Source organism: Aspergillus alliaceus (genome assembly GCF_009176365.1).
Source record: "Aspergillus alliaceus strain CBS 536.65 unplaced genomic scaffold BDW43scaffold_51, whole genome shotgun sequence".
Taxonomy (NCBI): Eukaryota; Fungi; Ascomycota; class Eurotiomycetes; order Eurotiales; family Aspergillaceae; genus Aspergillus; species Aspergillus alliaceus.
The window spans coordinates 119,146-143,982 of record NW_022474734.1 but is presented as its reverse complement, the minus strand read 5'-3'; the positions used below and the strand labels follow the sequence as shown (position 1 = coordinate 143,982).

The 24,837-nt window shown below is 49.5% G+C and overlaps 6 protein-coding genes across 6 annotated transcripts; 3 read left to right on the top strand and 3 right to left on the bottom strand.

The window, feature by feature from the left end:
• Positions 1–1,926: 1,926 nt before the first annotated feature.
• On the bottom strand, positions 1,927–3,297 carry BDW43DRAFT_287951 (alpha/beta hydrolase family protein). The gene has a single exon (XM_032043215.1). The coding sequence runs from the start codon at positions 3,205–3,207 to the stop codon at positions 2,059–2,061; it is 1,149 nt and encodes a 382-aa protein (XP_031896435.1). The 5' UTR covers positions 3,208–3,297; the 3' UTR covers positions 1,927–2,058.
• A 4,934-nt stretch (positions 3,298–8,231) lies between these two features.
• On the top strand, positions 8,232–9,013 carry BDW43DRAFT_314798 (uncharacterized protein; the record flags this gene model as incomplete). Its single annotated transcript, XM_032047906.1, has 2 exons — positions 8,232–8,348; positions 8,651–9,013. The coding sequence occupies 2 exons, from the start codon at positions 8,232–8,234 to the stop codon at positions 9,011–9,013; spliced, it is 480 nt and encodes a 159-aa protein (XP_031896434.1).
• Positions 9,014–10,506: 1,493 nt separating this feature from the next.
• On the top strand, positions 10,507–13,611 carry BDW43DRAFT_287948 (transcription factor domain-containing protein). The gene has a single exon (XM_032043214.1). The coding sequence runs from the start codon at positions 10,791–10,793 to the stop codon at positions 13,131–13,133; it is 2,343 nt and encodes a 780-aa protein (XP_031896433.1). The 5' UTR covers positions 10,507–10,790; the 3' UTR covers positions 13,134–13,611.
• BDW43DRAFT_322086 (cytochrome P450) lies at positions 13,272–14,958 on the bottom strand (the record flags this gene model as incomplete). The annotated part of the gene is made up of 3 exons (XM_032049483.1): positions 13,272–14,015; positions 14,096–14,516; positions 14,583–14,958. The coding sequence occupies 3 exons, from the start codon at positions 14,956–14,958 to the stop codon at positions 13,409–13,411; spliced, it is 1,404 nt and encodes a 467-aa protein (XP_031896432.1). The 3' UTR covers positions 13,272–13,408.
• Positions 14,959–16,017: 1,059 nt separating this feature from the next.
• Positions 16,018–17,111, bottom strand: BDW43DRAFT_303011 (uncharacterized protein; the record flags this gene model as incomplete). The annotated part of the gene is made up of 4 exons (XM_032045352.1): positions 16,018–16,062; positions 16,135–16,446; positions 16,518–16,968; positions 17,032–17,111. The coding sequence occupies 4 exons, from the start codon at positions 17,109–17,111 to the stop codon at positions 16,018–16,020; spliced, it is 888 nt and encodes a 295-aa protein (XP_031896431.1).
• Positions 17,112–18,512: 1,401 nt separating this feature from the next.
• On the top strand, positions 18,513–24,245 carry BDW43DRAFT_186942 (type I polyketide synthase). The gene is made up of 2 exons (XM_032038962.1): positions 18,513–18,743; positions 18,813–24,245. Exons 1-2 carry the CDS (start codon positions 18,633–18,635, stop codon positions 24,090–24,092), a joined length of 5,391 nt encoding a protein of 1,796 aa, XP_031896430.1. The 5' UTR covers positions 18,513–18,632; the 3' UTR covers positions 24,093–24,245.
• The last annotated feature ends 592 nt before the right edge of the window (positions 24,246–24,837 follow it).

The following is a 24,837-nucleotide window of genomic DNA, read 5'->3' as shown; positions in this document are numbered from 1 at the left end:
TTAGATTGAACTTTCTACTGATAAAAAAGGCATTCTAGGCAGTACTTAATTTATAGAGAAATCTCTGCAGATTCTAGTAAATAAAATAGCTTCTTTTAGTTCTTTTTAACCTGCTGAGAGATCTTAGGAGATGTATTCTCAACACTTGAAGAGAGAGGATTAGGAGGCGGTGTAGTCTCTCTATATATATACAGATCAGGTGCGGAGATCTCTAGCAGAGATAATAGAGTATTCTGAATAGCTTCAATAATAAAAGATCTATCTGGAGGATAGATACTGTGTTCTCTAAAGGAGTCACGAATAATTCATGAGTTGAAGGTCTCTTATATAGAGCCATAATATCACTTAAAAAATTGTCCTTATCTTCTGGGACTCTATACTACTATATGTCAGAGCCTATGGGAGCCTAAGGCAGCAACCACGTGACCTGACCACAACACCAAGGAATCTCTGTATGATAGATTTAGACCTGAAGACAATCAATCCCATTACACGTGAGCTACACCAGCTCCATCACTATATAATAAGATTATTCGCACTTTAAAAATGTATCTTATATATAAGAAATGGTTTTCCATCAAGCGGTTGGCAGAGGTAAGTTATATAAGATCAAAAGCAAAAGAAGAGAATCTTATAGATTTTATAGAGTTACAGAAATTTAACTGTTTTATAAGAAGTATAATTGTTAAAGATAAGCATATATTTTTCTTTCTTATTTATATAATCCTTACAGCTGATTGCAAAATTGACGCAAATGTTTATACGCTTGTCTTCTTTCCGAAACCCTTAGGCTAAACTTCATTCAGGAAAGCCTCGGAAGAGCTATAATCCGGGAAGGTACTAGTAATGACCGAAACAGAGAAATGAAATATTCCTGTAAAGACGCGTGTAACGCCCATACGGACGATGCACGGGCTACCAACGACAGACCTACCCCAGCTCTTATGCCCCACTTACCTCTGAGGCTCAACCGCCTAGCCAGCGTCTGACTACTATGAGTAGACCTTGATCATAGCGCTGATGTCAATGCAGAGTGCAGAAGGCACGGGACTGCTCTCCAGGCCCTCTCATGGGGATAGTAACGCCCGAGGAGGAAGGTACCGGGCTGGTCTGCAGGCTGCTTCACAGGAAGGCATGAGAATATAGTTGTAGTACTAAGAACATGTAGATTCACTACTCCTGGGTAGTGAAATAAACTTTAAAGTACCAGACTCAATTTCCTGACCTCTTTCAACCGGATGGCCGGGGTGTCTTAATTAGAACCAGTCAGTGTAGGCAACTAAGACGGACCGTATCTTCTGAATAAAACGTGGACAACGTCATAGCGGGCGATCTTCAGACGTCACTGTACTGACTCTGGCTGCGACCAACTGATAGGATGTGTTGAAGATTAAGCTTAGTTCTTTCTTCCTTTTCTGAATAGTTAGAAGCACTGTCTACAACTGGATTCTTGTAATAAGACTACTTGTCAGGATAGTAGGCCTCTTAGTCAGGTAAGGACTAAAGCAACAGTGCAATTGTGGCAAGACTGTTTCTTGAGCATCCCATCAAGGATATCAAACGAGACGCTCTATTAAGCTATATGGTATCCCATGACCTCCTGAACCCTAGTAACAGTGTCGTGCGCGGAGTCCACAGGTCCTATACTAATTAGGGCAGACCAGAAGGTCTACTAAGCACAGAGTCCATATTAAGTCCAGAGTCTACAGCCCATCTTAGCAGAGTCTATAGGGATGGCCTGGAGTCTATACAAATCACCTAGATCCTGGTTAATTCTAGAGTTGCATTTAGTCTAAGTTTGGGTAAGTCTAACCCCAGTTGGAACTGAACCACTGTGATTTTAAGTCTAAATTTTAGAAATCAGAACTAAATTAGAACCAGTCTGAGTTGGTAGAGTTTTAACCTCAGAAACTTACTACTAGGCCTAGATAGGCGCAGCTAGGCCTTTATGGCGAACTTCTTCTGCGGCAATATTGCAAATGCAACAGCTTCGCATGTGCGGATATCCATATCTATTAGGTCAATATTTCAGATATTTCTGCAATGCCTTTTAACTAGTCAGAAAGTCACAAATGTCACATCAGGATATGCTATAGAAGGTCCGCTCAGCAAATCTGATGTGTGCCCATAAACAAAGTACTGCAGTGTGGCAATGATGTATGAAGCAATCACACCCTTAGCCCGCAAACCACCTATCGTCCCAGTACGATTGGCCTGAATAATTTGTCTAACTTCGTCCGAGACACTCAGAGCATCGACAAGCACTGGAAAGTCAGAAAAAGTATAGTGTTCGGACTGTGCGAGTTCAAGCTCAAGTTTCCATCCTCGTAAATGTGACCAAAATGCTGCCCAGCTGGGCTCTGTTGCCTGCGTGTGGTTTGTGTGACCGAAAAGCAGGAACGGACTCGACAGTCCTTTGTCCACGACTGGCCCCCATAGTCTACCATCTAGATTGATACCCCCAACAAACCGATTGTCAACCAGTATTGTCTGCGCTGCTGTTGCTCCGCCGAGGGAATGACCAAGGATCGTGACTCGATCGAGTGGAAGCAAATTTCCCTGTGACAAAGGGAATATGTCTCTGATCACTTTTTCCTCGTGCATTTGATCAAGTAAAAAGACCATGTCCTTAACACGAGCGTTCAGTGCTCGAACAAATTCTGTTTCGGTACTGATGTTTGCGAGTATTCCGAGAACCGTGTGGCCATCAGGATATTCTACGATGTCAGCATCGTACGGGTGATCGACGGAGACAACAGCAAATCCGTTACTGGCAATTTCTTGAAGCAGCAATGTGTACATCAATCTTGAGGTTGCCAGTGCCGGTGAGAAAAGCACTACTGGGTAATCTCCGTGGTGACTGAAAGGCGGTGGTGGCTGCTGTGTCTGAGTCTGGATATGAAGGGACTCGAACGTTCCTGGAGGTAGTCCAAAAGACTGGAAACTCACATCTTCATACCTGCCTGTTGCATTGGGGATGTAGGATGTAGATGGTACACTTCCGCAATTGATGGGTGTAAAGGTGGTGACCATGATAGAACGTTTACCTCCTTTCGGGTCATAGGGATCGGTTCGAGATATGTCAACTAGTTCACTTACATGAAGCGTGACATCGCATGGTCCGGTGCTCGAAGGAAGAGCGACGATTGCCGTTTGGCCAAGACTGATAAGAAAAACATTAACAGACCATAGGATGGCCTGAATCATTTTGGCGGCTCTCTGATTATGAAGATGGAAAAACCATACAATAGAATTATCAGCGGAGCCGAGCGGCTTACTATCCTTTATTTATACCTAACTAATCCGAGACATCCGAGACATCCAAGACATTGGCTGACGACCCAGTTCTTACTATGTAGTTAATGCCTGAGTGGCCGGAGGGTCATCAGCCATCCCTTCAACCAGTGGGCCCAGACGCCCTGTTGTGGATCTCCAAGAAGCCGTGCAATTGACAATTGGGTGAATATAACGTTTTCTTTGTTTGCTATCACCATCTTATTCCTGGTAAGTGGATCTAGACAACAGGATCAGCCTTACGGGAGACTAAATACCAACTCCGCACAACATTACCCCGGTTATTCGCGCCCAGGCAACCAAGAACCATGCTGTGACGCCAGGGCTGTGCAATGTAACCTCAGAGGGGGCGGACGGAGCAGGACATGCGGCATTGAGGGAATATCGGCAAGTTCTAGATACTACGGAGGTTGCTGGGCTTAGAGAAGAGCAAGGCACACTATCAGAAAGAGATGATGGCTTCGTAGTGTGCTGCTCTGTCACTCCCTTGAGGCAACAGCAAGAGTATCGACACAAAATAGCCAGGATGCCATTATTGCCTAAGTCAACCCGGTGGTTCTGCTCCTAGGTGGCATGCATTGCAAGCTCGTCGGATCGAGCGGCATCTTCATTAGAGGAAGGGGCCTGTGCGTCAGGCGAAGAGCTAAGGCGGAAACTACTACTTAAAGATTACTCTTTTTAATAAGGGCTATACCTATCTTAACTAGCTCCTAATATATAAGGACTGGATTGCGACTAAAAGTATCTAGATAAATATACAGAGTCGCTTGTAGACATATTTACGGTATTTACCTAGTTTATAGCATTTTATCTTTCTGACAACCACTCTCTCAATTTCTCAAACTACTATGCTGCACAGTGATTTTCAATATTGCCTTGACCAACAAATGTTTGATAATTATCTTTCTGACCCACTGCCAAGCCACTAGTCAGAATAGTTTATTACAGTGAGGTGCAAAAAGTATTTGACCACCTACCTACACGGCATAACCCCAGCAACGATTAATCTTATCAACTGTTGCTAAATGGCGAGAAACCTGAACTTCTGGCCGTAAGATAACTTATACACATGATATAGGACGTCTCGAAACCAATGCTGCAAACCATTTTTCTAACACTAGTTCCTAAGCCATACTAATAGTTGAAGGGAGTCAAGGGACTTTATCTGAAGTATGCTCCCTTATCAGTTAAGCTGGTTTTATTTCTTATAATATAAATACCTAGACGGAGTCAGTGTTTCCACTCCCATTTCACCGTTCTATAACCTCGCCCTCATGCTCCAACATGAAAGACACAACCTCGCCCTTCTGGCCCAATTTTCTCTTTCATCACCCTCCTCAACACCTCTATCTTGCACTCAGCACCGCCTCTTTCTCCAGGTCGATACTTCCCCCAGGCCGACAAGTCGTCAACTTCCTGGTCGGGCAGAGAATACTTCCTTGATGCGGTACTGGTGTAAGGATTCAGGAACTTGAGGATATGGGATGCCCAAACAACATGGACGAACTCATTTGACACTTTGATGCTCGAGGGCCCCATGACTATACAACTCAAAAGAAGATAAGCAATGGTAAACTATAAACAACACAAGCTGTGATAGTTATTTCATCTGAACATTCATTCCGGATTTTCCTTAGGCGCTTACGACAAGCGGCGGGGTACTAAGGCTAATTTCTTTCTATATGTGTACCTATGATATCAGTCATATATGCCTTACATAAAATAACCTATAAAGTCATCACGCTGCAGCCCGACCCCTCGTTTCAACTGGCAGAAAGAACCAAGCTCCGACCACAGTAATTTTTACTGCACCACGGAACCAAACTGGACCACCCCTGGCTACAGTGCTGCCTGTGTAATCACTAATAATCTCAGTAACAATGCCAAAAGGGCCCCCTTATAAATCCTATAATAATCAGTCCCGAGCCACGCACAGGAGAGGCAAACAACTTAAGGGTATATATTATAAGCACGGCAAGTCCAGCATACTATAGGAACAAAAGGATGCAAGTAAATGCTAGAGCGGCATTTCAGGACTGTATAACAGTAGCAAGGAACTTAAAAAGGCCTGTTAGTAGGGTAATAATTACACCAGTGCATTTTCAGCCTAGGCTCTTTGCTTCCATGAGGAATGCTGCAAGAAGGGGTCCGGGGATTGACGATATAGAATCAGAAAATAGAGTGACAGACTCTCATGAGCCATTCAGGATTTCTTCCCTGGGTATGGCCCTGTGGCTAAATCTACATGGGTCGCGCTGATACGCTTTAGATGGGGGCGGGATTCGCGGCATTTCAAGCCGACTCACTCTCCAAAATATCATGGAGAAAATCCGTGAGACTAACAATCTCGACTGTGTCCCGCAACCATGCGAATATTTTGATCTTATTGGTGGCACGAGCACTGGGGTAACATTATCTGCCAGTATATTAGATCTGCTTTACTGATAGGCTACATAGGATTATTGCTATTATGGTTGGAAGGCGGGGTATGACCGTTGATGAGCACATACAACCATAAAGAAAAGTTGCTCAGCAGGCGTTTACACCAAAATCAAGATCTTCTATTTCCCTGCTATCCTCCAGAAGATTCTCCGGCAAAGCTCTCGAGTCCGCCATTAAAAAAAACAAAGAATTCTGCACAGAAGCAGAATGTATAGCACAACAGTGTGAAGGCCACTCAACAGTTAAAACTTGTCTACATAGTAAGACAGCCTTTCGAAATATGGCATGCACGAAGACGTATGTTCTTAAATCAAACCTTGTTGTTAAAGTAAGCCTAGCCTAATGAACCAATAAGTGGGCTCTAGGGTCACTTTGCAAAGACATGCGAAGTGAGGTTATCCGGCTGTCGAAGATATTAAAGATCAAAAAAGGAGATTTTACCATCCTTTATCAACTTAATTAGGCAGCATGGTTCCTTTCTTCTTATATTTCAAATTGAAAGAACTGTCTTGTGTGCTGTATAACAAAGTAATAAACTCCGCTTTCCTCCTCGGTTGACTAAATGGTAATCTGGATCAGGCACAAGCTAACTTGAATAGAACCATTTCTGGCAAACCAGTTCACCCCAATATAAAGCTGTCTTCCAAAGCCGTAGAGCACACTGAAGAATTTTATTCTCCTTATAGTAGCGGCGTATACCATAATACAGTCGTGGTGGTGGTGAATTCATACCCGACCCCTCGCCTACGTTGCTTTTACCACTCAACCAAAATACAAATCCGCGCTCAGTCTCGTGGCTTGTAGTTTATAATTAACTGCCAAGGCGAATATGCAGGATACCACTATCTAGGCTTTATGTATGTCTATATTAGTAGACAATTACTTCCCGACGAATTTTGAGCCTCGTCACTGCCTGCGGTGGGTGTTTTTCTGTTCAGCGACCCTGTGGCGCGCGACCCTGAAACCTCTGTGATGCATCTAACATATGTTCTGATAGCTGCCTCAAGGTGGTCCGAATGCAGCGCCAAGCCAATCTCAGCTTGTCCGGCGGTGGTCCGGTCAGCATCATTAAAAGGCCGACTCGTCAACAGCCATCTACTGTAACATTGACATGATCGAGCCCAGTTCGAACAATTCTCAAAAAATCCGGCATCCCTTCCTTTAGGCACTCATCAAGAGCATCCACTTTCTGTAATCCCTGTTGGTGTTCTTCATCTCTTTTCCTGATCTCTTTCCTGAGTTTGCTGAGTTATGCGACCAGCTTGTTGTCTCTGTACAGTAATAGTGCTTGGGCTGTAGCCAGCAGCTCTTGCAATTTGGGACCGGGTAAGCTCATTGCTAAGATGATATCTTGTATGAGCTCTGGCTTTCCACGGGGCTAGATTGGGGGCCGTTCGTGCTGTAGATGATTGACATCTTAGTTGGGTTCGTGGTATGACCACTTGGGGGAAATATGTCTTGTATGTAAGTTTACAGGCATTGTAAAATATGCTAAGTCATTCAGAACGGAATTACCATTCAAAACAGCAACCTGTACCATGGATCTCGGAGTATATATACGGAAACGGTCTAGCGCATTCTCTAGTTAGGGTTTCGGAAAGACTTGAAGAGTATGAACATTTGCACCAGTTTTGCAATCAGCTGTAGTCTTCTTGTGAAATCAATAAAGCTATTCAATCAAAAGTTTATTATTTATATAGTCTTTTTCAGAGACTGCAGTATAGGTATCTAGTAAATTTATATTATACCAGATCTTTATAAATCACTTGTCTTTAAAGATAAAAAGCGGCTTCCTAATCTAAATATCTGTAGTAATATATTTAACCGCAGTTATATTCTCTGAATACTCTGATTCTGCAAGATCAGAAACTTTTTCTCTTATACTAAGTATGTTTTGTCTCTTTTCTTTACCTGGTTAAAACCCACATTTATCAAAATTATACACAAGGCAAGAATGGATTCTGTTAAGCAAGTTTATAAGTTAATTATATTAGAATTAAAGCTATCTAATATTCTCTATATCTAGACGCTTTTTCTCCTTTGTTTTCTACTTTATTAAACCAATTTTTAAGTGTGGAGAGAGTCTTTTAGCAAAGTGATATGCCTATAATTGATTAAGATATTATTTAGGATCAACACGGTGTACAGTAAGGTTTGCCTATTCAAGAAGAAGCAAAATCATAACTGAAATATATAAATTATATATTTTAGCAATCCACTGGACCAAGGCAGTCTCTTAATACTGATTTAGCGCTTTGTTTGTAGGTGATTTAGCTGTATAAGACTTTCTTTAATTATGGACGCGGCTATAGAGCGTGCGGTAAGGGATCCCGAATTCTTATGCAGTCTTTGCAATATTAGGTCTATTTTTTTGCTGAATCGCTTTAACAGCCTCATCTACACGCCCATCGTGAATTTCAGATGATTTAGGCATAGTGGGTAGTTTGTATAGCTTCAAAAAGATGAGGAATGCAAAATCTGCCTTTACGGTGAAAATGCCTTTACGCTGCCGACCACCCACCGCCTTTCGCCGGTGGGTGGTCGGTCCCACCACTAATACACTCCATGTTTTCCCGAGTCCCCAAAGCCAAGCGAAGTTGCCCCGCAGTCTGGTGGGTCCGTACGATCTCCGTAATACGACGATTTGGCAACCAGGTTCGGCAACGAGCGAAAGAGTACTCCGTATCATGTGGTGATATCGGTTACCGGACACCTTGTACTCTTCCTTGTACTCTTCTTTGTGCGACCTGTGGAATGATATGGGGCTAGTCCGTCAGCTCTTCTGTGTGCTGGAAGAATACAAGGGATAGCGCTGGCTCTCTTGTAGGGGGTAACCGTCTTTCTATATGGCCGCATCGGTCCCTGGTCACTTGAGCTTTTCCAACCATAAGAGCCGTTCAGCCTAATATGACAGGCCACCAGGAACCATATCATCACCGGCCCGGTGACATTGGCAGTACTTGGGGACCCGACTCTGCAGTGCGGCACATCTGCCTCTATTGAGAACGTGGGCGGCGGTGGAATCTTCCTTGGGCAGATAACATTCGGAGAGATGCAGCACGCGACTACCGTTCTGCGTCTCTATAATCTCGAAATGGACCTTACAATCAGACAGTCTTTTGAGTTCCCCCCTGCCAAGCCCGTAGCACTATTGAAAACCCATCTCTCGCACGTGTATGATGGGGTGATCATGGCAGTTGTCGACAACGTCATCGCCCGATTCTCTAAATTCCCTAAGAGTGGGGAAGAATGGGGCTTGCCACTAACTCTCGGCTAGACAGTGAAGCCAATTTAGGGAAAGGAATGACACCAAGCACTATATCTTAGTTGGGATAAGCGTATCTGGGGCAAGGGTGGATGGGGAGTGGGCAATAGGCAATCGACGGGCAATTGAGAGAGTTTTAGCGTATTTAAAAGACACTGTACTTTGGATAAACACGAAAGTCTTCACATTGCCAGCTATCCATACCGCTTAAACATAGAATAAAGGCCACCAGTGCACAATCGGACATACCGGGAACCATGAGACGGTAGAAATTCATCGTCCTAACGCCTGACAAAAGCAGTGACCAAGTGTTCTTGAGTGTTCTTGCCATGGGTATCAGGAAAGCGCTCTCGCCGTTTTAATCATTTATTCGACTCGTCTTCATCACGCGGTTCTATTTAGAGGGAACCCGCGTGCAATTCCCAAATTGTATTAGTTTCATCGATCCGGTCGTGCGCTTACGGCCGGACCGCAGAGTTGCCACTCCGTGCAAGCCCTCCCCCCCCCCAAAGCCACAAAATCAGAGGGCAGTCGGTTATGACAGCTACCAACGATGGGATACTCGCCTTTGAGACCGAGACTGACTAGGCTCTTCTAGTCGATGTGGGGAGAGCCTAGACGGGTGACATGACACCTCTAATCGTGGATGCGCTCTGAGACTACGACACGCCAACAGCGCGAAAATCACTTGACGGTTTACAAGGAGAAAACATTGGTGGTGACTACTACTGCAACCCCAGAAGCGCTACCGCGGTAGTGATCGAGCCTGTCGGCGCTAGGCCTACTTAGGAAGGTGTTGCTAACAGAATATCATCTGCCTTGGGTGTTAGGCGACGAGGTAGGAGACCCCCGGCGGAGTAGTGGATAAGGCGAGCCTGGGGGAGGGACACTGAAGGCGACGTATCCAGCCACGACCGCGCACCGCCAGAGGAATTTAATAATAATAATAATAATAATAATAATAACGGTGTTCTGCTTACCTGAGAGAAACTACCTTGCCACTCCTAGTTAACCAACTAACTGAAGGAGCTGGCCCCCGGGAAATGCAGCCTGAAATGGGATCGATATTCAGATCCGGAGACGGACAACTGGTCTGTCCGCTCGAATTTTTTGACCGTGCAGATAGGATAGGCACAACTACTCCAGATTCCGACGGTCGATCAAGTGGATCCGGGAGTTGAACATCTGCGTCCATAGGCGATCTACGCCGACTACGAGGAGACGGAAAGGAGCATTCTTTCTCTGCGGCAGGAATGGCCATGAAGAGGAAGATCTTGCATGAAAATACCCTGCGTATGGGTCTGAGTGTGCACCGGCACTCTCGTTCTCGTATGTTATATGTACTTGCTTGTTTCAGTAAAAAGCTTCAATGTATTAAGATATAAAGGATTGAAGGAGGGCCCGGTTCGGCGCGTAGTGGATGATCGTAGTAGAACTTCTGAGTAAGCACTAGTTGTAGTAACTAACTAATACCCAAAGGCGACCAAAGGCGACCGCACCAGATAGCAGACGACCCCCCTTTGGTCCGTGGTGCAACCTCGTATTCCCGTGAAGATCTTGGCGGAGCCAAGTGTTCCTGACTCCGGCCTAGATACGAATCTCAGGTTAATTGGTGGGAGCTGTCCTCGCTTCTGGAACCAACAAAGTATACGTCCGCTTCCGCCGACCGTTTATCGCACGTCGCGCGTCGAGGAGTTAACGAGAAGGGAGTTGAATGGAAGGCGTATTTAAATGCTGAATTGTCCTTTGTTCCCCCCGCCTCCGAGCATATTGAGATTCTCAACTAGCCATGTTCGCCACTTTCACCAGCTCCATGGATAGCAGGAGCAATGCCAGCTCTCCGATCACATCAGCGAGACCCAAGAGGACAACGGTCGCCCGAGCCTGTGACTGGTGCCGGCTGAACCGTGTCAAATGCGATGAGGGTCAACCTTGCAAGAACTGCCGGACTCGGGGGGTCCGATGCTGCAAGGAGAGTAAATCGGCTGAGCAGACCAACCAGTCGGCGGCAGCTACCCCAGGGAAAGAACCGGAGAGACTTCGATCACGAGGGTCGGAGACGGAGGATCTAGGGAATAAGAGGGCCGAGGAACGGGAGAAAGCAGCGACCACTCACCAAAAGTCCCCTGCGAGCGGTTCACGCTGCACCACCTCGTTGCGATGGCATTGGCCTGGTGCCTGGATCTCCGACGCCGTTAATACGAATAGTGAGCCGCGGTATTACGGCCCGAGCTCTTTCCTGCATTTCGCCGAGCGGCTGCGCATCTATCTCCAGGAGTCACTCAGTCAACCACAACTGGGGAATGCGCTGCAGTCGTTTACCTGCAGCAGTGTCTCGTCATTGTCCCCCAACGCCGGGGATGACATGGACTTTATGGAAGGCGCTCTGACGCGCCAGCAAGAGGAGTACTTGCTCAGCCTGTTCTGGCAGTCCTACCACACGCTCATTCCGATTGTGGACGCGGACGAGTTCTGCGCCCATTATCATTCCCTCTGGGAGGCTGGGCAAGATTCCACCCGGCGACCATCCGCTTTGGTGGATATCGTCCTAGCGTTGTGCATGCAATACAGCGCCGCCCTCATGGCGTCGGGAGAAATCGAGCCCATGGAGCTCGATTCGAACGACACCAACACCGCGGGCCATTGGGTATACCAGAGATGCCAGCGGCTCCTATTGAGAGAACAGGACACACTGTCCCTTCGCACGTTGCAAGCTTACATCCACTCTGCCGTCTATCTGATGAATGCGTCGTGCCTGAACGCGTCGCATCGAGCCCTCAGTATTGCCATACATACGGCCACTAGCTTAGGACTGCATCACGATCCTGAAGCATATCCCCGTACTCCTCAGCAAGCTCTCCGACAACGGATATGGTTAACGTTATTCTTTCTGGACTCCAAGCTAAGCCTGGAGCTCGGCCACCCGTACCTGATGCAGGAATACGACGTACCGGTCGACCTGCCGCGGTCCCCTGAGTTGCAGGCTATCGAGGCGAGTCCCTCCATCTCAACCTTCGGGGATGTCAATTGGCTGAGCTACCACCATGAGTGCGTCAAGTTGACCTCGAAGGTGCGCCACATCTCCATCACGGCATTCCAGACGTGTAGTGAAGCTATGCCCCGTCACAATGAGACATCGATATATCAAGCGACGAGTGTCTTGGACAGCGGTGTTTCCTACCTGCATAAGTCCATGGAGGTGCTGCAAACCTGGGCTCAGGAGGTGCCGGTGTCGCTAAAGCTGGCACGCAAGGGCGATGCGGACCCCTTCTCCACCGCACGCTCTCCACTGGAGAGTGATGTCTACGCCCCCCTCTGGCTGCAGCGGCAGCGTGTTCTCCTGGAACTGCTCTACCACAACCTGGTCATGACATTATACCGTCCCTATATCAAATTCCCTGATGCCTCAGCGGGAGCCTCTCCTTCCATCGGACCCACCGCGGCGCAAACGTCCGATAGTAGCTCGCTGTGCGCCCTGAAGCACGCCACGGCCACCATCAATATCGTCCACCAGGTACTCACGGAGACCGATATTCTTAACTCATGGCATCGAGCCTATCAATATACGTGGGATGCCACCTTGACGATTCTCGCGTTCCGGTTGTTGCATCCCACGTGCCCTCACTCCTTCTCAGCTCGGCGAGCGACGGCCATTGCCATTGAAACCTTCAATATCTTCTCCCGTTATGGCTTTTCGGCGGCCGCGCAGGCCGTGGAAATTACCAAGGGGGCGGGTAACACGATCGATTTTATGGTCCAGTCACTGCGCAGTAGTTTCCGACCGAGCCAAGGGCCCACTCCGCGCAGCCAGGACGACGGCCACGATGTACCCACCCCCCCGCAGTTCTCATCCTTATCCGGCCCCTCCCAGAAGCCACCCTTCATGGTGCCGCAGCTTATGCAAGGGGCCACTGCCCTGCCGCCGTTCCAGCAGACCCTGGACCTCCTGCCGCAGCCGTTCAGTCTCCCGCAGGGCCACCCCTCCCCAGCATACTCTATGAAATTGCCGGACACTAATCCTCCCTTTTTCCTGAGTGACACCCCCGCTATCATGCCTATGAATTCGCCCACGGATCTGGTGAACGAGATGATGGATCAATCATGGGTTCCGAATGATTGGTGGCGGGAATGATCTCGAGAAACGCGCCGCGAACTATGATTCTAACTCGATGATACGCGGCGCTCAACATTGAGGGACGGGGCTGGTGGGACAGGAATCTTACCGAAACTGACGGAGATGATCATCAGCAGGCTACAGAAAAGAGGATCCTAGCTTGAATCATATTTAAAGAAAGTCTGGATCTACGATACGGGTTGGATCGGGTGATTGGCCCATGGGGCTAAACGTCTTGTGGGTCTCTCTATATCTAAATCCTCCATCTGGATGTCACAAATCTTGTCGGTCGATCAATCGTACCTCCCAAAAACCTTTTGCGACTGCTCCAACTCCCGGAAAATTGTTTGTCTTCTCTCCTCCCCCCGGACAGTAATGAGTGCATCGTAATCCTTTACGCAGTGCATAAATCCCTGACTGCTACCGGTCTCCGCACTCACGTCACTTCTACCGGCCGGATTCTTCTTGAACTCGAACGCCCATAGCAGCTTCGCCACGGCGATGAACAGATTCCGCTCCGCAAGATGGATGCCGGGACAGATGCGGCGGCCAGCGCCGTAGCCAAAGTGATCCCGCGCAGCGCCGTCCGCCGCCGCGGCATAGTGCGGCGCCAGCTCTGGGAAGTTCGCATAGCGGTCCGGGATGAAGTCTTCAGGGTTTTCGAATCGGTCGGGGTCCATGTGCATGCCCCACACATTGAGGATGATGGTGGAGTGCTTGGGCAGATGCATTCCATTGTACGAGTCGTCTTCCGCCAATCCGTGGACGACACCCAGTGGAAGGACAGGCCGCCAGCGGTGTGCCTCCTTGATCATCATGTTGATGTAAGGGAGTTTACGGAAGTCAGACCAGGCCGGGGAACGATCCGTACCAATCACAGAGTCGATCTCAGCGTGCGCTCTAACCCAGAATACCATCAGTAACTCCCTTTTCTTGCTTGCTTTGCATGAGGTGGACACGGTACGATCGTGGCAACGTACCTTTTCTGAACTTCAGGGTATTGAGTCATCGCTTGTACAATAGCTAGGATCAATGACGAGGAGGTATCCGATCCACCTTCCATCAATGTCCCTCCAAGGAATGCCAGCTGGTGCTCACCAAACTGGTTTTTGACCTGCTTATCCAGGACCCGGTCCATGAAGGAGTCCTTATAGATCCCTGCCTTTCGCCGGTTCTCAATGACGTGTAGCACCTCCGTGTATAATCCGGTCATCAGATCACCCACCTCGGTCGCTCGTTGCCGCCAGTAGCCCGTGAATCTTTCTGGGATCCACTGAAGCAAGGGCCAGGAATCGACAGGAGGGGTGGCTCCAGTCTCGAGCACGAGGGACCATTTCTCCATGAGACTGTACAGCCGCGTCATATATTCATCCTTGACACTCTTTGTGCGAATTCCAAACACTAGATGCCCAGGTCAGCAGGAGCGAAAGAAACGGGGACGGCAAGAAGGACACAAAGACAGCATACCCAGCGACATAGTAATACTGTTACTGTACCGCTTCGGATGCATCATATGGTTCTCTGGATCCACCAGAAAATCATACAACATCTGAGCCGCCTCCGCCTCTTGCAGCTTCCAGTGCTCCTTCTCGCACTGGGATTCCATGAGATATTGGTGAATGAGCTTGCGCATTGTGCGCCATGTCTCACCGTACTGCATCATGAGGATGTGGTCCCCGTGAGTTATGAGATCGGCTACCTTGGACGGAGGACGGTGACTGAAGTTGATACTCTTCTTGTCTACCAGCCCCTTCATGAGTTTCCAGTCGGTGATGACGATGGTGGTATTGCGGAAGCGTTTAAGAGAAAAGATGCCGCCGTACTGCTTTGCCCATTTCGACATCCTGGATATGAGGAGGGGGGGAAGGGTTAGACATCATCCGGCCCACACACGGTGAAGGTGTCTCACATACAGGAAGTGGCCATCACATTTGGGAATCTGGTGTTCATTTCCTAGTACAAGGCGGGTTGGAGGTCCTTCAAAAATCTTTAATCCGACGCTGATGATCTGTGGTCTGGGGCTATGCACTAACCTGGGGGAAGATTTCGTTCTCGACGCCCTATGCGAAACACAGATACAAGTAACGAGACAAGCAATAGACTTACACCTGTCGTTAGGGCTACGAGCGCCTTGCTTGTGGACCAGAGGTCCAGAAGGGGAAGAGTTGACATTTTGTGGTGTGGATTACTTCTGCTGCACAATCTGTATCTGCTTATAGAGGGGGTTGAAACCGAAATGAGTAGAAAGGTGGATATGCATATGTATATATATATACTCGTCCTCAGCAATTATAATCACTACAGACGAGTATCGCAGTGAATCACTTTGTCAGAATAAGATATATCTTTGTACAGACGACATAACCGTGCTTCTATGGGGTTTACGCTTACCCCTCCTCGTATATTTTTCAAAGTGCTCTACATTTGCCCCACCACTACACGCTGCTGTATTTCCGTAAGGAGAACTCCATTCCATTTTCCTCTTTCGGTTGTCTCCGAACTATATGTCATTGGCCAATCGCGCCAGGGTAGCGTCTTCGCGGAAGGAGAACCGGATGATGGCGGGAAGCTTCGTATCTACGGAGCGTCCTTTTCGCCAACTCAACCTTGCCCTGTTGACCTAATCCCTTCTGTAAGGCAAATATGGCATGCTCAGCTACGTTATCAAGCCAATGGTGGAATATCGTTGGAACCATGTTTGATAATACCGAGGGAGTTTTGGTACATACGGTTTATGTAGCTATCCTACTTGCAGGTTCGTTGAAGAAGGCAGAGATGTACTTCACCAGGGTTCAATTGCAGTATCGAAGGGACATTTTAATTCCGAAAACATGACCAAAATCAATGTAGAGGAAACAGGGAAACAAATGTAAAAGAGTTGATCAGCAGCAACTTTCGGTCCTTAGATGCGTTTTCTCAAGTCCTCCCCATTCTCCTTAACCACAGCCTTCACATCGGTACCATTGACTTTAGACAATTCCGTATACCCATTCTGAACCCCGTTGACCTTCTGTCTCGCCGACTCCGTAATGTCAGTCACGAGTAGCTCGTAGTCTGCGTTGGTAGGCTTGGGGAACGAGGACAGCTTGACCTGTTCGTCCCACGACTTCTTGGCCGGGTACGAGTCATTCACCAACCGGCGCGTCCAGGGATTGGCCTTCATTTTAGTCACAGCGAAGTCCCAATCGGTGGTATATTCCCGGAAGAACGGCTTATAGCCTAGAAGGCCGCCAATCCAGCGGCCAATGACCACGCACATCCAGTAGCCGATGAGGCGGCGGAAGGGTAGCCAGGCGGGCCCGGGCGTGTAGTGGTCACCCGCGTCATGTATCTATAAGGACTAATTAGCGAGCTACTAGAGAGCCGGGGCTGAAATGGAACGCGAGAGTGCTGGGGTCCTACACAAAGGGTTTGAATGATATCCAAGCCTCCCTGGTACAGCAATGCATCATGCCAATATCCGTACCAATTCTCAAAGAACACCCGGTCCAGCTGGTAATCCACGCCAGAATCCGAGGCGCTCAGGATCACCGTCATCTTCTCCTGAGAGTCTGGATGGATGAAAAATCGATGGATGTTACCCGCCTTGCATGAGATTTCTTCATCTTCCGGGGTCAGAATGGTCTGCGTGCCGTTCACTTCCACCACACAGATTCCCTCCTCGACCTTGAAGTACTCTGTCTGCCACTGGTGGAAGTGCATGGGAGGGCCATTGGGGCGATGGTCGCTCTCGATCAATTTGCGGAGGTTCTCCGGGATGGGGCCTTCGACGTTGTGGCGGTAGGTTTGTCGCATCATGAAGCTTCGTCCAGGGGGGGCGGGGAGGAATTCGCTGGTGAGGAGACCGCCAAACCTAGGAGATCGTCAGTTTGGCCCTGTTGGCTCAAGCACCGTGCTGGCGCATTTGCATGCGGACTTTTTGATCACCGTTTGCCCAGCAGAGGTATGATAAGGCACGAATGGTGAGAAGCTTGGCCACTTGAAAAGCTCACCCATTTTGCTGATGGCGACGTGTTAGGTGCTCGATAGTGGAATAGGGTGAGAGGAGTCAGGCTTCTACGGTCGTCCTAAGTCGCTTGATAAGTCTGTAGCTTTCTGCGAGCCTTCGGCAGCGAAGGGGTTTTCAGAGACAACACTGAGTACGTTCAGACCTGCACAGTCTCTTTCCCGGGCCGGACAAAGATGTATGTTTCAATCCACTACCCTGAGTGATGACCTGCTTGGAGTAGAATATAGTCTTCGAATAGGCTTCATGATAGGAAACCCCGTCGACCGAGGATATCGCCACCCGGTGCATATGGCTATCTCCCTCCATTGTCGTTTTTCGCGTTTGCCTATTCTCGGATGCCTGAAAGGAGAAGTAGGGATTTGGCTTCGGATCTGCATCCGCCGGAGAGCTAAAAGGAGTCAGGCATGGCTACGCGATATTTGAGAGCGCGGAGGATCCCCAGAATCAAGGAGAATTGTGCAAAACTCGGGAATTAAATTCAGTAAGGGAGGGCGCGCCTGTCGAAACTGAACGTCAATTACCGAAATGAGAATGCCTAAATGGCATCTCCATCCGAAATTAATATCGAACACGAGGAACCCGTCAGCCACAACTCTGCCTAAGCAATAAGGCAGGCCACACCACGTGCCTACATGTGACCAGCAATCGGAATTACAGCCCTATGCATCCTCGTTCCGACAGGACATGCAAGAGGAAGAGTCCGGGCCATATTGTAGTCATCACAGTCTACCTTTTCCGCCGAAGCAGACACATACTACCTCACCATATTTGCTGCCCCTGTGTGACTAGTTGTACATCTAATGGGTAACACACTATTGGCACCTGTATGACTCTGTCATGCTCGTTGTGTATTTTTTTTTTTTGACTTTTTAATTAGCTCGTCCAAGTTAACGAAAGATACGGAGACCCGGTGGTGCGAAATTTCCCCGGAGTGCGAAATTTCGTGCTCCGGGTTGTCATTGGACCAGGCGAAATTATGGATATCTCGGCCAGAGTTCGAAGTGATTCATGCGAACGAGGATCTAGAATGACTCCCTTCACACCAAGAAAGTCAATCGCTACCATTGCAGACGACGGGTTGGATGCTCTCACTCTACGTCACAGCGCCGGGAGGAGGATGATCAAGAATCCTTCGCTTTACCGGAAGGGGCGCTGCGACACAACTCCGAGGTATATATGGCTCCGGTGTATGGCTGGCCTTAAATTCTCGTATCTGCAGGTCACTAGAAGGTCCTGCAGGGCAACGGGAATGAGCGAAACAAGCTAGACAAGATCAACGTTGTGGCGACATCTAGTAAAGATAAGCAATTGTTGGGACTCGATATATCGAGGTATAAGATGCAGCTACGATGCCAAATATTCTGAGGACCATCCCGCAGACGGATTGACGACAAGAACAGTTCTCCTTTTAGAGGGCCAAACAAACATCATCTCCTTTGCTAATTGACGATTCATCGACAAGAACACGTATTCCTTGGTTGTCTCCAACAGTTAGCCCAATATCAGCCATGGATGCAGCTGCAGAGGACGAGCGATCTATCGGCTCTGGAACTTCGGTGTCAACTGCATATCCGAGCAGATTAGATACCCCCGGAACCGAAATCGGCAGCCTTAATCTCGTAAGTCCACTCCCCCGCCCCCTCTCCTACGGTGTTCTGTAATATATCTGATCTCGAGAAACACAACAGGATCCGAATAATGAAGTCGCAGTCGTCGGCATGGCCTGCCGGCTTGCCGGAGGCAATCATTCGCCGGAAGAGCTGTGGCAGTCCATCCTAAACAAAACTGATGCATCTGGTGAGATCCCCAGCATGCGCTGGGAGCCATATTACCGCCGAGACATTCGCAATGCCAAAATCCTAGATCAAACGACGAAGCAAGGCTACTTTTTAGATCACCTCGAGAATTTCGATGCCGCCTTCTTTGGTGTCTCCCCAAAAGAGGCCGAGCAGATGGACCCCCAACAACGTCTGTCCTTAGAGGTGACCTGGGAGGCTCTGGAGAATGCTGGAATTCCGCCGCAGAGCTTGTCCGGCACCGAGACGGCCGTCTTTATGGGGGTCAATTCGGACGATTATTCCAAGCTTTTGCTCGAAGACATTCCTAATGTTGAGGCCTGGATGGGCATCGGCACCGCCTATTGCGGAGTCCCAAACCGCATCTCTTATCACTTGAACCTCATGGGGCCTAGCACCGCTGTTGATGCCGCTTGTGCCTCGTCGCTCGTCGCCATCCATCACGGACGGCAAGCGATCCTCCAAGGCGAGAGCGAAGTCGCTATCGTCGGAGGGGTCAACGCTCTCTGTGGGCCGGGGTTGACCCGCGTGCTTGACAAAGCTGGAGCGACCTCCCCCCAAGGCCGCTGTCTCTCCTTTGATGAAGGTGCGAAGGGTTACGGTCGTGGTGAAGGTGCCGCCGTGGTGATCTTGAAAAAATTGTCGACTGCCATCCGTGACGGTGACAACATTCGTGCCATAATCAAAGGGAGTGCGGTGGCTCAAGATGGCCGAACCAACGGGATCATGGCTCCAAACGCTAAGGCACAAGAGCTCGTGGCAAGAAATGCCCTTCGGACTGCCGGGGTCGACCCTCTGACAGTTGGGTATGTGGAAGCTCACGCCACGTCGACTCCGCTGGGCGATCCTACTGAGGTCAACGCAATCGCAGCAGTTTACGGCAAAGACCGACCGCAAGAGAGTCCTTGCTTCATCGGCTCTGTGAAGCCGAACGTGGGTCATTTGGAAGCCGGCGCTGGCGCTGTCGGATTCATCAAAGCGGTCATGGTGGTTGAAAAGGGGATTTTGCCACCACAGACCAATCTGAAGACACTCAACTCTCGCATCAAATGGGACGAAGCCGGGGTGAAGGTCGTCCAAAAGATGCAAGACTGGCCCGGGTCAGCAGACGAGGTCCGCCGAGCGGGAGTTTGTTCTTACGGATATGGTGGCACGGTTTCCCATGCGATTATTGAGGAGTTCGTGCAACAGCTCCGACTGCCGACCACCGTCATGAACGATGAAGAGCCCCTGCCGCAGGTCCTTCTTCTGTCTGCTCCTCAAGAGAAACGCCTGGCTCTCCAGGCCCAGAAACAGGCCTCCTGGATTGCCAACGAAGGTAGGAAGAGGACTCTGGCATCGATAGCAACGACCCTGAGCACCCGTCGTGGGCACCATGACTACCGAGCTGCCATCATCGTGGATAACCATGATGATGCCGTGGAGAAACTATCCGCGATTGCGAGCGACAAAGCAATCAACTGGGTCACGTCAAGCCGCGTGCTCGATAAAAGCTGCTCCAAGGATGTGGTATGGGTTTTCTCCGGTCATGGCGCCCAATGGGCCGCGATGGCTACCGATTTACTTAAAGAAGTTGTGTTTTACCAAACCATTAGCTCTCTAGAAGCCCTTGTGGAGCGTGAAATGGGTTTCTCTGCCTTGCATTCTCTTGCAAGTGGCGATTTCGAGTCATCCATTAAGGTTCAAGTGCTCACTTACCTTGTGCAGGTGGGACTTGTTGCTATCTTGCGCTCCAAGGGACTGAAGCCCCAGGCTGTAATTGGTCATTCCGTGGGAGAAATTGCTGCCTCAGTTGCTGCTGGCTGTATCACTGCAGAGGAAGGCGCATTGATTGTCACCCGGAGAGCGAATCTCTATCGTCGTGTGATGGGAACTGGCGCGATGATTCTTATCAACATCCCATTCGCGGATATGGAGAAAGAACTACAAGGCCGGACGGATCTCGTCGCTGCTATTGACTCCTCTCCGTCGTCATGCGTTGTTTCCGGTACCACCGAAGCCATTCTGGCGCTCGTGGAAGACTTAAAATCTCGCGGTGTCAAAGCCCTCAGGGTTCAGACTGATATTCCCTTTCACCACCCGATGCTGGATCAGCTGTCAGAGCCATTACGAGAGGCCCTGGAAGGCTCGCTGTCGCCACGTAAACCAAGAGTTACACTCTATTCGACCTCTGCAATGGACCCACGCAGCACGACGGCTCGGGATATTCATTACTGGACCAGCAATATGGTCAATCCAGTGCGGTTGACTGCAGCAGTGGGGGCTGCAGTTGACGATGGGCTACGATTATTTTTGGAGGTTTCTACCCACCCCATTGTGTCTCATTCTATCCGAGAAACCATGTTGGATCTTGGTGTGGAAGACTTCACTGTTACCAACACGATGGCCCGCAACAAACCTGCTGGCAAGACCATTCTGTCCAGCATCGCGCAGCTCCACTGCCGGGGAGCCGTCGTCAATTGGAAGAAGCAGTTGCCGGGTCCCTGGGCTTCTGATGTTCCCTTGACCAGCTGGGATCACAAGCCTGTTTGGAGGCAGATTCACACTGGCCCTTTGAGTGTCTCGACACTGCATGACGTGGACAAACACACGCTTCTGGGCCAGCGCGTTCCCGTTGCGGGAGAGAGAACTATAGTGTTCACCACGCAGATGGATGACCAGACCAAGCCTTTTCCAGGAAGCCATCCCCTACACGGCTCAGAGATTGTTCCCGCAGCTGCCCTGGTCAATACCTTTCTTCATGCCACCGGGGCTAACACCCTCTCTAACATTACCCTTCGCGTGCCAGTAGCTATCAGCCAACCGAGGGATATCCAGGTGGTAGTGTATCAAAATCAAGCCAAGATTTGCTCGCGTCTCACCCAGAAGACGGACACTGAGACGGACGATGGCGCTTGGCTGACACACACCACGGCGCAGTGGGGGACCGGTGGCAACAGTACTCTTTCTGCGCAGATCGATATTCCAGCCATCAAAGCTCGTCTCACCAATAGCAAGCTGGCAGACAATTTTTCCATCGACTATCTGGACAAGGTCGGCGTTTCCGCCATGGGCTTCCCCTGGGCAGTTACAGAGCACTATGGCAATTTGCAAGAAATGATTGCTCGCGTTGACGTCGCCCCAGACGTCGCACCCGGCAGTCCCCTCCCGTGGGACGCTTCGTCTTGGGCCCCAATCCTCGACTCAGCCACGTCCGTGGGATCCACGCTGTTTTTCGATCAACCTCGCCTGCGCATGCCGGCTCACATTCACGGTGTCCAGGTGTATACCACGCAGCCGCCACCGAAAGTGGGTTATTTGTATGTGGAAAAGGCCACAGACCGGGACCTGGCGGTGAATGTCAGCGTCTGCGATGAACTCGGCACGGTTTTGGCTCACTTCGAATCCATGCGGTTCTCCGAGATCGAAGGCACACCGGGCAGCAACGGCAGTGAGGAGAGTTTGGTACATCAGATAGCATGGCCCCCTGCCGCCTACAGCGAGAAACCGCTGCCGATTGGCAAAGTCGTACTCGTTTCCCCAGATAAGGAACTTGCAGACCTCTACGCTGAGTCCTTGAAAGACCGTATCTCGTCCTTGACGATGTTGGATGGTGCGGCCGATCTGCTTCCCCTCACACAGGATCCGAATAGTGTCCTACAAGGAAAGGAGACGGTGGTCGTGTACGTCCCCGGTCGCATCCAGGGCGCGGATGCCATCCCGACTAGTGCCCATACTTTCCTGATGGAGCTGCTACTTCTAGCCAAAATACTAGTCAACAACTCCTTGCCGGCGAAGCTCTTCGTGCTGACAGACCGTGTTTCCGAAAGTGAGTCTGCCACAGCTCTCGCACAGTCTCCGATCCACGGTGTCTCCCGCATCATTGCCTCGGAGCACCCCGATCAATGGGGTGGTTTGATCGACGTTGAATTGCCCGGTAAATTCCCACTCGAGACGATGAAGTACGTGCAGGAGGCCGACAACATCCGTATCTCCGACGGTATTCCCAGGATTGCTCGTCTGCGCCCGCTTCCTCGCGACAAGCTCCTACCGTCTAGCGAACAAGCTAGTCTACTCCCCCGACCGGAAGGTACATACTTGATCACGGGTGGACTGGGCGCTCTGGGCCTGGAGGTCGCCCAATTCTTGGTGGAGAAAGGCGCTCGCCGGCTCATTCTCGTTTCTCGCCGCTCCCTGCCTGCTCGCCGCGCGTGGCCAGCTATCCTTGCGGATTCATCATCCTCCTTGTCGACGGTGTTGGAAGCAATCCTACGCCTGGAAGGGCAGGGAGCTACGGTCCATACGCTTGCGGTGGACATTGCCTCCCCGGAAGGCGCCTCTCAATTGACTGCCGCCATCGATGCGCTTTCGCTTCCTCCAGTCCGCGGCGTGGTCCATGCAGCAGGCGTTCTAGAAGATCAGCTAGTGCTCTCCACCACGTCGGACTCATTCGAGCGCGTGCTCGCGCCCAAGGTTACCGGAGCGTTAGCCCTTGGTACTGCATTCCCCGTCAAGACACTCGATTTCTTTATGCTTTTCTCCTCGTGTGGACAACTACTCGGCTTCCCAGGCCAAGCTTCCTACGCATCTGGAAATGCCTTCCTAGACGCATTCGCCACATCCCGCCGACTCCAAGGCGACAACGCTGTAGCTGTGCAGTGGACCAGCTGGCGTGGCCTCGGCATGGCAGCCAGTACGGACTTTATCAACGCGGAGCTGGCCAGCAAGGGCATCACGGATATTACGCGCGATGAAGGCTTCCGCGCCTGGATGCATGTTTCCAAATATGACATTGCTCAGGCTGCCGTCTTGCGCAGCCTGGCCTTCGAGGCCGACGAGCCGCTTCCCACCCCGATACTGGGGGATATTGCCATCCGCAAGGCTGGCATCCCCTCGGCTGGCGTATCTGCTGCTGCTCCGAAGAATACGAATGAAATCCCGGCATCAATCCCCGAGCGTCGCACATGGTTGGATGGACGTATCCGTGAATGTGTGACCCGGGTCCTTCAGCTGGGTAGCAGTGACGAGGTCGATTCCAAGGCCGCCCTGAGTGACCTAGGAGTTGACAGTGTCATGACAGTCAGTTTGAGAGGCCAGCTGCAGAAGACATTGGGAGTTAAGGTGCCACCCACATTGACTTGGAGTTGCCCGACTGTTGGACACCTGGTGGGATGGTTTTTGGAGAGGATTTGAAATTGGGCCGAAATGGCATTTATCCGTATATCCGTCTCTCTGTCTCTCTCTCTTGTCTTTTTTTTAGTGAGATTAGATTGTTTGCTATCTGTCTTCTTGCATTGTATGTTTTCTGTCAATCAATTTAAGAAACCTACTTATGTGTTATAGAACTGATAAGAATGTATATATGATTGATATATATTTTCGCAGAGGAGTAGCATAAGCGGTAAATGTAGAATTTAGGTAGACATGCCGGAAAACGTTCTGATTCATTGATAATTATAAATGATGGTAAAAGGTTCTATATAGTGGACTTCTGAGGCTCTTAAATCTGGCCTGATTACCCTATCGTCTGATCATTCTGATATTCTCGGCCTCCGGATTCAATATACAGGAGCAACCGGGATCAGGGAATTTCATGAGCATACTCCACAGTAATCAACCGTTATACACGTCTCTTTGCAATAAAGCAATTCAACTCATCAATATGCTACCAAAAGCCCTTGCAAATTAAAACTTCTGCCTTGCGTGACTAGACGGGGGGCCTTTTTAAAACATAAAGTCACCGATTTAATTTCGATAACAAGTAGCGTGGGATTTCAAGGTCCTACGGTAAAACTTAGAAATAGCCTGGTAAATATCTACATAGCCCGAAGAAATGTAAATATTTATAAATTAACATAGCTAAAGAAGAACTACGTGCGAAGTACATATTACAAGACTGACGTATAGGTATTCCCAAACACTTCGAAGCCGGGGGGGG

Excerpts from the sequence above, each read along its gene's own strand:
- BDW43DRAFT_287951 (XM_032043215.1), bottom strand. The coding sequence starts at position 3,207 with ATGATTCAGGCCATCCTATGGTCTGTTAATGTTTTTCTTATCAGTCTT.
- BDW43DRAFT_186942 (XM_032038962.1), top strand. The coding sequence starts at position 18,633 with ATGGATGCAGCTGCAGAGGACGAGCGATCTATCGGCTCTGGAACTTCG. Across the intron at positions 18,744-18,812 it reads AAATCGGCAGCCTTAATCTC|GATCCGAATAATGAAGTCGC; the intron begins GTAAGTCCACTC and ends GAAACACAACAG.
- BDW43DRAFT_287948 (XM_032043214.1), top strand. The coding sequence starts at position 10,791 with ATGTTCGCCACTTTCACCAGCTCCATGGATAGCAGGAGCAATGCCAGC.